The sequence below is a fragment of the Lissotriton helveticus genome, chromosome 5_1 (genome assembly GCF_964261635.1).
Source record: "Lissotriton helveticus chromosome 5_1, aLisHel1.1, whole genome shotgun sequence".
Lineage (NCBI taxonomy): Eukaryota > Metazoa > Chordata > Amphibia > Caudata > Salamandridae > Lissotriton > Lissotriton helveticus.
The window spans coordinates 1,294,534,093-1,294,549,090 of NC_136065.1; the positions used below are offsets into that span (position 1 = coordinate 1,294,534,093).

Consider the following 14,998-nt stretch of genomic DNA (forward strand, 5'->3'; position numbering starts at 1 on the left):
ACTGGACCAGCCGCATAAGATTCATTCCACAAAGGTTGCCCTGTTGGAAACGCCACACACGAAGGGTTTCAGCACAAATACTGCCGGTAGCAGCACTCCAGCCTGCCAAGCACACCAGTCCTTGTCATGCCATACGCGTTTCGGGCGTCCTCACGCCCTTGTTCACTGGCTGCACAAACGGAAAAACAGGGCTTTAGTTCCAGGCACATGATTTATTTAAATATACAAGTCCCGCCCATGTGGGGGTGTGGCAAAGAAGCATTATGGTTATTGCAGTACATTGCCCTACTCAATAGTGCCATATCCCAAGTGGGTGCCTTGGTCCCTCCGTTCTCACAAAATGTTATTCCACAGTGGGCGGAATGGGATGTGAACAGCGCTGTTGTGCTGCCAATATCTGCCGACAGCTCAGGCCCCCTTCGTTCTTGTCACTGCTCGGGTACCTGAGCAATGTAGATCCGCTTGTTTCAACGGCGGGGCATTTCCGCGACTGGACCAGCCGCATAAGATTCATTCCACAAAGGTTGCCCTGTTGGAAACGCCACACACGAAGGGTTTCAGCACAAATACTGCCGGTAGCAGCACTCCAGCCTGCCAAGCACACCAGTCCTTGTCATGCCATACGCGTTTCGGGCGTCCTCACGCCCTTGTTCACTGGCTGCACAAACGGAAAAACAGGGCTTTAGTTCCAGGCACATGATTTATTTAAATATACAAGTCCCGCCCATGTGGGGGTGTGGCAAAGAAGCATTATGGTTATTGCAGTACATTGCCCTACTCAATAGTGCCATATCCCAAGTGGGTGCCTTGGTCCCTCCGTTCTCACAAAATGTTATTCCACAGTGGGCGGAATGGGATGTGAACAGCGCTGTTGTGCTGCCAATATCTGCCGACAGCTCAGGCCCCCTTCGTTCTTGTCACTGCTCGGGTACCTGAGCAATGTAGATCCGCTTGTTTCAACGGCGGGGCATTTCCGCGACTGGACCAGCCGCATAAGATTCATTCCACAAAGGTTGCCCTGTTGGAAACGCCACACACGAAGGGTTTCAGCACAAATACTGCCGGTAGCAGCACTCCAGCCTGCCAAGCACACCAGTCCTTGTCATGCCATACGCGTTTCGGGCGTCCTCACGCCCTTGTTCACTGGCTGCACAAACGGAAAAACAGGGCTTTAGTTCCTGGCACATGATTTATTTAAATATACAAGTCCCGCCCATGTGGGGGTGTGGCAAAGAAGCATTATGGTTATTGCAGTACATTGCCCTACTCAATAGTGCCATATCCCAAGTGGGTGCCTTGGTCCCTCCGTTCTCACAAAATGTTATTCCACAGTGGGCGGAATGGGATGTGAACAGCGCTGTTGTGCTGCCAATATCTGCCAATGGGGCAACTTGTTGTTTGGATTTAAAAGCGGCTAGCCTGGTCGCGGAATGCCCCGCCGCATATTTCAGCGGATCTGCACTGCTCGGAGTTGAGAGCGGTTAGAAGAACGAGGGGGGCCTGAGCCATCGGTATATATTGACAGCAGAGTGGCACTGTTGTTACTTCAATCCGCCCACTTGGGTAAAGACATTGTGACACTTCGGACAGATCAAGGCACCCACTGGGGTTTTTTTGCACGATACATGTGGGGCAATGAACTGCATTTACCAGCATGCTCTTTCGTCACCGCCCAAGGGGGCGTGTCTCTTTATTGTTGAATAAAATACGTGCTAACATTCAGCCTCTGTTTCCGAATTGCAGCCAGTGAAAAAGGGCGGGAGGTCGCCCGAAACGCGTATGGCCTGATTGGAGTGGAGTACAACAAGCTGGTGTGCTGTTACCGGTGGCATGTGTGCTTGATACCCCTTCGTGTGTGGCATTCCAATGGGGCAACTTGTTGTTTGGATTTAAAAGCGGCTAGCCTGGTCGCGGAATGCCCCGCCGCATATTTCAGCGGATCTGCACTGCTCGGAGTTGAGAGCGGTTAGAAGAACGAGGGGGGCCTGAGCCATCGGTATATATTGACAGCAGAGTGGCACTGTTGTTACTTCAATCCGCCCACTTGGGTAAAGACATTGTGACACTTCGGACAGATCAAGGCACCCACTGGGGTTTTTTTGCACGATACATGTGGGGCAATGAACTGCATTTACCAGCATGCTCTTTCGTCACCGCCCAAGGGGGGGTGTCTCTTTATTGTTGAATAAAATACGTGCTAACATTCAGCCTCTGTTTCCGAATTGCAGCCAGTGAACAAGGGCGGGAGGTCGCCCGAAACGCGTATGGCCTGATTGGAGTGGAGTACAACAAGCTGGTGTGCTGTTACCGGTGGCATGTGTGCTTGATACCCCTTCGTGTGTGGCATTCCAATGGGGCAACTTGTTGTTTGGATTTAAAAGCGGCTAGCCTGGTCGCGGAATTCCCCGCCGCATATTTCAGCGGATCTGCACTGCTCGGAGTTGAGAGCGGTTAGAAGAACGAGGGGGGCCTGAGCCATCGGTATATATTGACAGCAGAGTGGCACTGTTGTTACTACAATCCGCCCACTTGGGTAAAGACATTGTGACACTTCGGACAGATCAAGACACCCACTGGGGTTTTTTTGCACGATACATGTGGGGCAATGAACTGCATTTACCAGCATGCTCTTTCGTCACCGCCCAAGGGGGCGTGTCTCTTTATTGTTGAATAAAATACGTGCTAACATTCAGCCTCTGTTTCCGAATTGCAGCCAGTGAACAAGGGCGGGAGGTCGCCCGAAACGCGTATGGCCTGATTGGAGTGGAGTACAACAAGCTGGTGTGCTGTTACCGGTGGCATGTGTGCTTGATACCCCTTCGTGTGTGGCATTCCAATGGGGCAACTTGTTGTTTGGATTTAAAAGCGGCTAGCCTGGTCGCGGAATGCCCCGCCGCATATTTCAGCGGATCTGCACTGCTCGGAGTTGAGAGCGGTTAGAAGAACTAGGGGGGCCTGAGCCATCGGTATATATTGACAGCAGAGTGGCACTGTTGTTACTTCAATCCGCCCACTTGGGTAAAGACATTGTGACACTTCGGACAGATCAAGACACCCACTGGGGTTTTTTTGCACGATACATGTGGGGCAATGAACTGCATTTACCAGCATGCTCTTTCGTCACCGCCCAAGGGGGCGTGTCTCTTTATTGTTGAATAAAATACGTGCTAACATTCAGCCTCTGTTTCCGAATTGCAGCCAGTGAACAAGGGCGGGAGGTCGCCCGAAACGCGTATGGCCTGATTGGAGTGGAGTACAACAAGCTGGTGTGCTGTTACCGGTGGCATGTGTGCTTGATACCCCTTCGTGTGTGGCATTCCAATGGGGCAACTTGTTGTTTGGATTTAAAAGCGGCTAGCCTGGTCGCGGAATGCCCCGCCGCATATTTCAGCGGATCTGCACTGCTCGGAGTTGAGAGCGGTTAGAAGAACGAGGGGGGCCTGAGCCATCGGTATATATTGACAGCAGAGTGGCACTGTTGTTACTTCAATCCGCCCACTTGGGTAAAGACATTGTGACACTTCGGACAGATCAAGGCACCCACTGGGGTTTTTTTGCACGATACATGTGGGGCAATGAACTGCATTTACCAGCATGCTCTTTCGTCACCGCCCAAGGGGACGTGTCTCTTTATTGTTGAATAAAATACGTGCTAACATTCAGCCTCTGTTTCCGAATTGCAGCCAGTGAACAAGGGCGGGAGGTCGCCCGAAACGCGTATGGCCTGATTGGAGTGGAGTACAACAAGCTGGTGTGCTGTTACCGGTGGCATGTGTGCTTGATACCCCTTCGTGTCTGGCATTCCAATGGGGCAACTTGTTGTTTGGATTTAAAAGCGGCTAGCCTGGTCGCGGAATGCCCCGCCGCATATTTCAGCGGATCTGCACTGCTCGGAGTTGAGAGCGGTTAGAAGAACGAGGGGGGCCTGAGCCATCGGTATATATTGACAGCAGAGTGGCACTGTTGTTACTTCAATCCGCCCACTTGGGTAAAGACATTGTGACACTTCGGACAGATCAAGGCACCCACTGGGGTTTTTTTGCACGATACATGTGGGGCAATGAACTGCATTTACCAGCATGCTCTTTCGTCACCGCCCAAGGGGGCGTGTCTCTTTATTGTTGAATAAAATACGTGCTAACATTCAGCCTCTGTTTCCGAATTGCAGCCAGTGAACAAGGGCGGGAGGTCGCCCGAAACGCGTATGGCCTGATTGGAGTGGAGTACAACAAGCTGGTGTGCTGTTACCGGTGGCATGTGTGCTTGATACCCCTTCGTGTGTGGCATTCCAATGGGGCAACTTGTTGTTTGGATATGTATATATATATATATATATATATATATATATATATATATATATATATATATATATATATATATATATATATATATATATATATATATATATATATATATATATATATATATATATATATATATATAACACCTACTGGCAGTTGCCAGTAGGTACTTTTAATTAGGACCTAGTTTCCATAGGAAAAGAGTTTTGGGATTTATATACATATAAGGAGTGTCTTATTCTCAAAATTTCGTGGCCACTTTTGTAAAAAGTGTTGCCTTTTTACAAAATTTCAGATTTTGAGATTATTTTTAGCAAATGTTGATATTGCTAAATTATGGGGAAAAAATAAATATATATATAGATATATATGTATATTTTTTGGGGACGTGAAGAAAAAACATGCAATTGCACACATGAGAAAGCATTTTACTATGTACATTTTTAGATTATGTGTAATTTATTTATGCAAATATTTTGGCATTTGCACATTTCGGAATCCACATATGTTTTTGCATCGTTCATTAGGGAACCTCTGTGAATTACAAATTCTCAAACGTTTGCCCTCCCCATCACCCACCCGCATACCTGCCAACTCACACTGTGCACCATTTGACACACGGTATCAGCTCCCATCACACGGTCTCCCGGTGAGAAACCAATATCCCACGGTGGCCTGGAGAAACAACTTGAAAACCACTGTAAATAGTGGTTTCCCTTCTTTTGGGTTGCAAGGTGGTTATGTAAACAAATTGACAACAAAGGAAATGACTGTATTGCACATGCCTTAAAGCATATTTTGTAGTGGATGGAAATATATAACTGTGTAAGCCTGTAAAGTGAAATCTGTAATATTTGACTGACCGTGAATAAAAAATAATAGGGGTTTCCCAGTTTGTTTTCCGAGGCTTTGAACAGCGGACGTGCATTAAGGGGTGTTAACATACTCCAGGACATTGGCACCGGCCTCAGTAAGCTTTTTTTTTGGGGGGGGGGGGAGTTTGTAGGCGGGGTGTGGTTCAAAAGTGCCTCGTAGGTTCTTCTCGGCAGGAGGCCCCATCCCTTCAAGGTCCCACCCCCTCCTCACATTATGCAATTGTTTTTTCAAGTTGAAAATGTTTTGGTGGCAAAGGCCCTGCATCTTCCAGAGCAGAGCAACTCTTTCCCTCACCTTCCTGTTTGCCATGAATATCCAAAACTATTTCAGACTGGTGTTGTAATCTATGACTAACACTGGGTGGCGCCTTACCCCAGCTAATGCAGCACTAGAACTAAACTCCAGACCCTGCAGTTGGGGCTAACCTGTGTTTTCTCTCTCTTTGGTAATCTAAAGCATGCGGGACTGTGAAACAGAATAGCTCCTCAGCACTTCTTTATGGACTGATTAGTCATGGTTCAAAATGTGCACACTCTGCAACACAACGTGGAATGGAAGGGTGGAGGAGGGGTAAGACGTCAGCAGCCAGCAAGATGGCTCAGCAATTTAAGACATGTAATTTAACCTGCGGGTCAGAAGTTTGAAGTGGTCTTAGCCTTTCATCCGTATAAGGTTGATAACCAGATAACTCTGTGTGTAAATGTTGGGTCTATTATATAAATTGAAAATAAAATAAACAGTTACTGTTATTGTAGTAATGCTTCAGGTGCCAATAACTTTTATTTGTTTAAGGTTTTTGAAAAGTGCTTTTATCATTGTCTGTTCTCACATTTCCCATATATCCAACCCTGACGTTCAGTGTTCTGGTGTGCAGCACTGAAGTATCAACTACCTCACGGCACTGTACCCTATCTTCTCATCACACCTCATTCCACTCTGGTCCACTCCTTCCCGTCGCACCCTATACCACATCACACTCTACGCTACCCAACTCTACCCGTTCCCATCAAATGAAACCCTACCACACCCCACCATGCCCATCTCACCCCTTCCCTTCCCCTCACATCTCATCTCTTCCCTCACATCTCATACCACCCATCCCTTCCCATTTGCATAAAATCCCACCCAACCGTCCTCTCATCCCATTCCATCCAAATGCTACTCTATCGACCCCAAACCTACTGAACCTATCCTTATCTCATCCCATCCCCTCACATCCTATACCACCCCAAAGCCCATCTCATCCCACCTCATGCCTTTTCCCTCCCCATCCCCTATCCTATTGCATTCCATCCCACCATTCTCCCATCTCATTCTATCCACTAACATCCCATCCATTACACTCTGGTCCCCATTGCATCTCCCATCCCCACCCACCATCTTCTCATCTCATCTCATCCTCTCCTGCCCAATCTCACACACCTGATTCCCTTCTCATCCTACCCACCTAATTCCAACCCACACACTTACTTCACCAGCCCTTATTGCATAGATACTCACAAAACTTTTCTCAGGAGCCAAAATGTATGGTCTGTGGTGTGACCAAGGGCTGCAATGATGCCTGCAAAGTGTGGGCCGGGAGTCAGGGGGGGATGGAAGGCGATCATAGTAGAAATGGTGCACCTAGTGGACAACTGGTGGCCTTATTTTATGCAGATAATCAAAATAAATTGTCACAAAAATGCAGTATAATTTCCATATTTGAACCAAAAATGTGTTAATCCATGCTGCAATATCCAGGGAGGGTCTGGCTAGGGACTCTATATTGATTTAATTACACTACTGCAAGCACTGACTTGTTACCCTTCTTTTACCAGGAGTTAGTACCCTCCCCTGCAAGGGCAAGTAATGGCAGTTACACTCTCCATACTCCCACTTATCTGAGGCTTACAATCCTGATCACACAACCATGAAGATTCATCTTCCTAATGGCTGATAAAATACCCCCCTTTTCTCAACTTCTACAAGCATATCTACACCCGCTCAGGAATTTAACATCCACCCTCCCGTGCTTTACTCTAAGGAACCACTTGGTTAGAAGTACTTATGCCTTCTCTCCTTCCATTGCAGGGCTAAGTGTTTTCCCTTCCAACTGCGCTCCTCCATTTGAGATTACCCTATCACCGTATTCACTCCCTTTATCCTCCTACGAGGCAAGTGCCATTCCAAATATATATAATGTATATATAATCAGGCCTCATTCTTATTCGAGAATTCTGACCACAATGTTTCTTTAGTTTATGATACTGGGTGTTCACACACCCCGTCCTGATGATGACCTCAGAGTGCTTGAGGTTGAAACGCCAGCAACAGTAGACATATATTGACTCCTATTCTATTACATAAAAATAACTAAAGAAGTCACACGTCTTTCTGTTTTTATATGATGCACTTTTCTCTATCACTCACCTATCACTGCACGTCTCTTCACTCAAACGTGAGCTCTGGATCTTTGCTACACTACCAAAAGAAAACTTGAGATTCTTCAAGAATATGCAATCAATACATTAATTGCAACATAACAACGTTCATTTGCCTGTTTTATCTTGCCCTGGTCAATCAACAATTGTCTGATCTTGTAATTTGCTGAGACCACTTCTCTTTCTTGCATGTGATTAATTTCCTAAGTGGACCGCTGTTTCATGCAAAATGTATTACTACCTCATGTTCTCTAAAACTGTGGGTCACCCTTCTTGAAAAATACATGTTCATTGCTTTGAGCAGCGGTTTCTGCTGTACTTAGCACACTGGATAATGTTTTATGGGCTTACAAGATACAAAGACGTTTTAAGGCATGGGCAAAGTTGGCAATTGACCAGGGTCCCCACCCATCCAAAAGTCTTTCTATTTGAATTCTGTGGTAAACAACCTTTACAACGCAACTTTTACATCGCAGAGCCTTTACAACGCAACCATTACAACGCAAACTATTACAACGCATTGCTCTGGGGGGCGCTCTAGGATAGGGAATAGGTTAATTAACTATCCAATAACCTTCCCTAGTGTCCATGGGGACTGGAGTTGGAATAGTAAATTAAACTATTCACTATCCAGCGCCCCAAAGCACTATGCGTTGTAATGGACTGCGTTGTAATACTTGCGTTGTAAAGGCATGCAATGTAAAAGCATGCGTTGTAATGTCATACATCCGAATTCTGTCTATTCTATTTCTCGATCTAAACCTCCCTACGTATCTGCCTACTCTGCCACTGACTCTATCAACCCATTGTCATTTTAAGAATTTTTGGGGTGCCACGTCAGCCATACCTCAGTTTTTTTTTGAGTGACCCTGTTAAAGTTTAACATATAATTTAATATTGTTTGGCAGCATAAGTACTTGAATTAACAGGAAAAGGGTAATGAAATATCCAATTTGTAGTGTAAAGGGACCCCTATAATATGTATTGCCCAGGCTCAAAAAGACCTTAAGATAACACTGACAAAACACTCCTTATTTGTTAACACTGGAAAAATAAAAAGACAGAAAGGAAGAGCGAGACACAGATAGGGAGGCAGAGGGAAAGAGCAAGTCAGAGAGATGGACTGGGAGGGGGTAGAGAATGAAAGAAAGATTATCTTACTGAACATGGTATATTTGATCAAAACCCACACCCTTGAGAACACATCAAATGTCGCCAGTAGATATTTTAAGATCGCATTACCCAACATGTCAGCAAAGTAAAATTGTTTTAGAGGCGTTGAGACACTTGTGAGGGTGCCTTTCAAATTATGACCAATTTTTCAAAAATTTGCAAGTTACATCCTACATGATCGATTGCAAATGTCTTCACAACTCATGTGAAATACCCACATGATGAGCCTTTATTTTATTACCACTTCAGAGGAATCTCAACAATGGAAAGAGGGTTAGAGATCCCAGATTCCTCATTTCAGTTTCTCAAATGCAAGCATGTTAGGAATGGGCAAGAAGAGGAGGAAGGTATGGAGGTGCAATACCTACTCATGAAGGTCAAATACTAAAACTAAAAATATATACTCTCACACAAAAATCCAAAACAGATGCACCCATAGTGAACATTGTGGTCATGTGAGGAATGCTATATCACTACAGAAAAACATTAAGGGGCAGATTTACAAGAAACTGACACATCTGTACAGATGAGTAGGTTTCACTGCGCCTTCGTACAAAACCCTTGCGCCACCATGGATATGCCGTATTTAAAAGACGGCGCACCATGGAGCAAGGATTGACAGATGCGTCAGAAATTCTGACACATCTGTTGGTGCAAAAGTGACACATTGTTGCAGTTGCTCATGTAAGTGACACAACTCCAGCAATGCACCAAAACAGATAGGGACACACATTCGAAAAGCTCTGCATCATTCCTTATGCCCCTGGTCTGAGCAGGTGAAGGGACTTTAATGCAGTGAAGGCGTAGAGTAAAGCAGTGAAATGTTGTAAATTTCACCATGTCATTTCTACATGGCTTTTTGTGTGGGAACGCCCACCTTGCATACATTATGCCTATCTCACGGCTTTACAAGATAACGCATGTCCCTAGATGCGTCACGTTGTAAATTGGCCGCAATGTGGTGCATTGTTTACGCTCCGTCACAAAAAGTGAGGCAACGGCAGCGCAAAAGTGTTGCAAGGGGCTTGTAAATCTGTCCCACAGTGTTATTGCCTAAAGAAAGCCTCTTGTTTTCTGTTATCTAAGTAACATTCACACTACATTACTCAGGGAGCTCGTTGGTTGTAAAAAACATATGTGCTATAAAATATTATTATCTTCCAGAATTGTTCACTTGTACAGTAGCGGCTCCTTGTAGGAGTGCTACGGGGCGGTGAGGCGGGGGCAGGGTGGGGGGTAGTAAACCACGGAATACCACCGAACGGCGATGCAGCGTGCGCAATGTAATTCGTTTTGTTTATTTATTTATGTACTAACCTCCCTTCGGCCATATTCCGTGGTTTACTACCTCCCCGCCCCGCCTCACCGCCCCGCAGCACTCCCACCAGGAGCAGCTACTGATTAAATATAAATGTTTAGGATCTTATAACACAACAAATCACAACACAAATTATTGCAGTTAAAAATAAAATACATCCGGGGCAGGATTCGTGTTTGTAGAGCTCATTTTCTATTTAAAATACTTAGCGGAGTGCTTATGGTCATCTCACACCCCAACTATTCGTCTTTAGAAAGGCAGTCGATACTTGAAATGCCTTTTCTGCCCCCCTCTTAAACAGGTTTTCTAAAGTGTCCAGCCAAAGAGCCCTCCGCTTCCTCTACTTCAGCAGGATACATAACCTGGCACTGAACTGAAGTTAGTTTTAATAAACTTGGGTCGACAGAGCAGAGCAAGGCCTGACCTCGCAATAAATGTGCTTCGGAGCAGACCACCTTCCTGAAATTGAGAGCAATGAGTCACAGTCTTTCTCGGAGCAAAGGAGGGCGACAATTACTCACTGCTGGTGCACTCTGGCCTCATTCTCAGTGAACCGAGGGCCGCTTCTTCCACTCGGCTTCACTGCGGATATCTGGCGCTGAAAAGGCTAAAGCAACGCCCCCGCTGATTCTAGAGGGGTTTTCATGAGTGGGGTGTGAGGGACGCCTTCTTCTTGTACCTATTCCCCAATTCAGGGGATCTTTTTGTATGCGGACAGGGGTCAATCGTTGTTGTTATGATTGTTGCATACCTTTCTCGCCTGGGTTAAATGGGTGTATATTCAGTCACCCCATGAAAATGCCATGGTGGAGAGAGGCTGGACAAGTGTTCGCCTGTACAGAGTCTATGTTCAGTGCACACACACTGGCTCTGGGGCGCATTAGCAGATGCCTGTAGTGTCTCAAATGTATACAGATTGTTGTATGCGCTGTTCACAAAGATTAATCTGGATACATTTTGTATATGCCTGGACCACCTTAGATATGTACTGGCCTGGATCTCTCTGTAGCGTCTTTAAGTTCAGCTTGAACAGACCTGAAGTTCAGGACCATGTTCAAAACACTCTGGAACAGCTCTGGAGTGCTGGCACGTCTGCAAGGTGCATTGGAGCAAATGTTAAGCTGCCCGGAGCATCAGCAAGGAGCACTAGAGCAAAGCAAGAGCAGCCTAGAGCATCTTCAAGGCGCACTGGAGCAAAGCTAGATCTGCCTGGGGCATCTTCAAGGCGCACTGGAGCAAAGCTAGAGGTGCCTAGAGCATTTTCAAGGAGCACTGGAGAAACCTTAGAGCTGCCTGGGGCATCTTCAAGGTGCACTGGAGCAAAGCTAGATCTGCCTGGGGCATCTTCAAGGTGCACTGGAGCAGAACTAGAGGTGCCTAGAGCATTTTCAAGGAGCACTGGAGCAACCTTAGAGCTGCTTGGGACATCTTCAAGGTACACTTGAGCAAAGCTGGATCTGCCTGGGGCATCGTCAAGGTGCACTTGAGCAAAGCTAGATCTGTCTGGGTCTTCTTCAAGGTGCACTGGAGCAAAGCTAGATCTGCCTGGGGCATCGTCAAGATTCACTGGAGCAGCCCTAGAGCTACCTAAAGCATCTTGAAGGAGCACTGGAGCAGACCTAAAGGTGCCTGAAGCATCTTCAAGGTGCACTGGAGAAGACCTAGAGGTGCCTGAAGCATCTTCAAGGTGCACTTGAGCAAAGCTAGATCTGCCTGGGGCATCGTCAAGGTGCACTGGAGCAGACCTAGAGCTGCCTAAAGCATCTTCAAGGAGCACCGGAGCAACCTTAGAGCTGCCTGGGCCATCTTCAAGGTGCACTGGAGCAAAGCTAGATCTGCCTGGGGCATCTTCAAGGAGCACTGGAGCAGACCTAGAGGTGCCTGAAGCATCTTCAAGGTGCACTTGAGCAAAGCTAGATCTACCTGGGGCATCTTCAAGGTGCACTGGAGCAGACCTAGATCTGCCTAAGGCATCTTCAAGGAGCACTGGAGCAGACCTAGAGGTGCCTGACGCATCTTCAAGGTGCACTTGAGCAAGCTAGATCTGCCTGGGGCATCTTTAAGGTGCACTGGAGTAGACCTAGATCTGCCTACGGCATCTTCAAGGAGCACTGGAGCAAACCTAGTGCTGCTTGGGGCATCTTCAAGGTGCACTGGAGCAAAGCTAGAGCTGCTTGGGGCATCTTCAAGGTGCTCTGGGGCCGATCTAGAGATGCAAGAAGCGCCTTTGGAACGCAAGCATCTGAAAGGTGCTTGAAACGTACAGATTCTCCCCAGGGGAAATGGTCATGGATGCAGGGTCAGACCAGTGGAGTAAATCCGAGATGCTCTGTGCCTCTCCGAATCTGCGACGAGGCACTTGTTTTGGAATGAGGCCCCGGATTTCTTCTTTGTGTGTTCTGGGCTGTCAGCAGCAACACAGAAACGTGTGCAGATTTTCAATCTGCTGTGATACTCAAAACAAACGAATATATGGTTAATAAGTGACATCTATTTTCACTTTACAATTTACATCTAATAAGCTAGTCTCCCTCGGGTAGTTCACAGGTATGCCATGGCTGCAAGATTCACAATAAGGATGGCTCCAACCCCCGTAGTAAACTAATTGGTAACCGTGACAGTGAAACTAATAATTAATAGTTGTCAGTGACCCATGTCATTGAGTTCCATCTTCAGCCAGTCCAAACATGTTTAGCTAACAGGACGTTGTAGTCTGCTTTTCTTCTTATAATCACAGGCTTAAAAGAGGCTGCATGTTGCCTAACTATTCAGGACTGGCCGAGCCAGTCAAGACCCGGGGCTAAGTGGCAGCTATGTATTGATATTATAAAGTGTGAACCTAGCTAGGAAGCACTGAGCACTGTACATTATGTGGAAAGTTGGGAGACAATCTTGTACATCACGTGGGGATTATACAAATCAATTGAAACAATTATAGGTACAAGGAGATGAATTGATTTACTAGAATCATATGATGTTGAGTGAAGTGACGAGGCGAGTTTCAACCCTGTGTCGCCAGGTCCCAAAATCGTCAGGTCTGGCATGGATGATACCACAAATTTGGAATGGAGTTGACGTTTGAAAAGTTATATTTTCATAATAAATAATTATACAATCACTATTTGCGATTAATTGAATAGTAGAACCAAAGGAGTGAAATCTGGGGAGGAAAACAAAAAAATCTGCCCCCAGTTTTGTACCACAGGAAATTATTTTTTGATGGAGTGGAGTACATATAAAAAGAGAATTGATATGTTTAATGTGGGTACGAAGACAATACAACTGTATTGACTTTTAAATGTAAGACTCTTCTAAATAATAACATATGTTTCTTTCTTTTTACAGCTACAGGAGTGTTGTGACTGCGAGGCGGGCAGTGATCGCTATCGCCGGGTGTTGGGCGCTATCACTGGTCGTTGGATTAACTCCCATGTTGGGCTGGAACAATTTGAGTCAACTGAGAACCAACGAATCGCCAAACTCTAGCGCACCGGAGCTGATTATCACCTGCCAGTTTGAGAATGTCATCAGCATGGAATATATGGTCTATTTCAACTTTTTTGTTTGGGTGTTGCCTCCATTAGTCTTCATGCTGGTCATCTACCTGGAGGTTTTCAACCTGATTCAGAAGCAACTCAACAAGAAGGTCTCCTCCAGCTCGAAGGACCCTCATAAGTACTATGGGAAGGAGCTGAAGATAGCCAAGTCCTTGGCCCTCATACTCCTGCTCTTCGCACTAAGCTGGCTACCCCTCCACACCCTAAACTGTATCACTTTGTTCTGCCCCACGTGCCAGACCCCAATTATAGTGACTTACATTGCCATCTTCTTGACTCACGGCAATTCCGCCATGAACCCCATAGTGTACGCGTTCCGGATCGAACGGTTCCGTACCACCTTCCTGTACATCTGGAAGAAGTACTTCTGCTGCAAATCTAACCGAACAATTAACACTCATCAGACAACCATCATCAATCTCGAGTCCAAGAACATTGTCTAAACCTTTCCTTCTTTTTATAATATGCACTTGTTGAAAATCATTCTTATAAAAACACTACCGTCCCCCACTCAATATTTTATTTTTCTTAATTAAATATATACTGCTTGAAAGAATGGAACTGGCCCCAGATATTCTGGGATGTCTGAATGCAAAAGTTAAATACCTGTGGTATCAATAAAAGCCATTTTCCAAGTAGTGACTGCTTTCTGCTATTACATGTTAATAATGGACCCTCATTTGAAAGTATAGTACAACTGTATCCAATATTGTTATTATCCAAGGAAATCTTCAGGCCAAATGTGCATATGCTGTCACTAATGTATAGAGGTTTTCTCACCAAAAATAACCTTTCCTCACAGCACCTCCCTGCTACCAGCGGATGAAATATAAAATGATAATAAAACAATGTTCTAATCATTTTATTTATCATTGCCTGAGTAGCCTGGCTATGTCATGGAGTCTTGGGTGGGATGGGGCCAGGCTATGGCACGGGGAGAAATGGTGGGCACTTTTCAGTGTGCATATCCCTTTGGCCAGCTATCTGAGGCCGGCCAAAATGACATGCACACATATTATTCCAACCAAGCTGTGTTGCACAGCCGAGTTGGAGAAAAGCCCAGGCGCCCTGTGTCTGTGCGAGCGTCAGACCAGCCCACTCAGGCCAATCCAGGTGCTTCTCTCATGCTACGTTTAGCATGAGAGCTGCATCTGGATTGGGTGGGAGCCTGTGCTGTGGCCCATGGACTGCTGGGAGGAGAGCTGGAGAGTAGCATCGAGATGGCCGGAAGCGTTAAGGGCAGGTAAGTCTTTAGTAATAAAAAAATATTATTATTCCCCTAACCCACCCCTGCCGGCCCTCCAATTTAGATTGGCAGCGCCCGCCACTTGCTTTCCTCAATAAAGTTCTGCA

General features: G+C 46.0%; 1 protein-coding gene across 1 annotated transcript in view; it reads left to right on the forward strand.

The window, feature by feature from the left end:
* Positions 1–14,283, forward strand: part of ADORA1 (adenosine A1 receptor) — a 341,025-nt gene extending 326,742 nt beyond the window's left edge. Inside the window, exon 2 of the mRNA XM_078644122.1 lies at positions 13,434–14,283. Coding sequence (XP_078500248.1) covers positions 13,434–14,088 — 655 coding nt within the window. The 3' untranslated portion in view covers positions 14,089–14,283. The remainder of the gene's footprint in view (positions 1–13,433) is intronic.
* Positions 14,284–14,998: the final 715 nt, after the last annotated feature.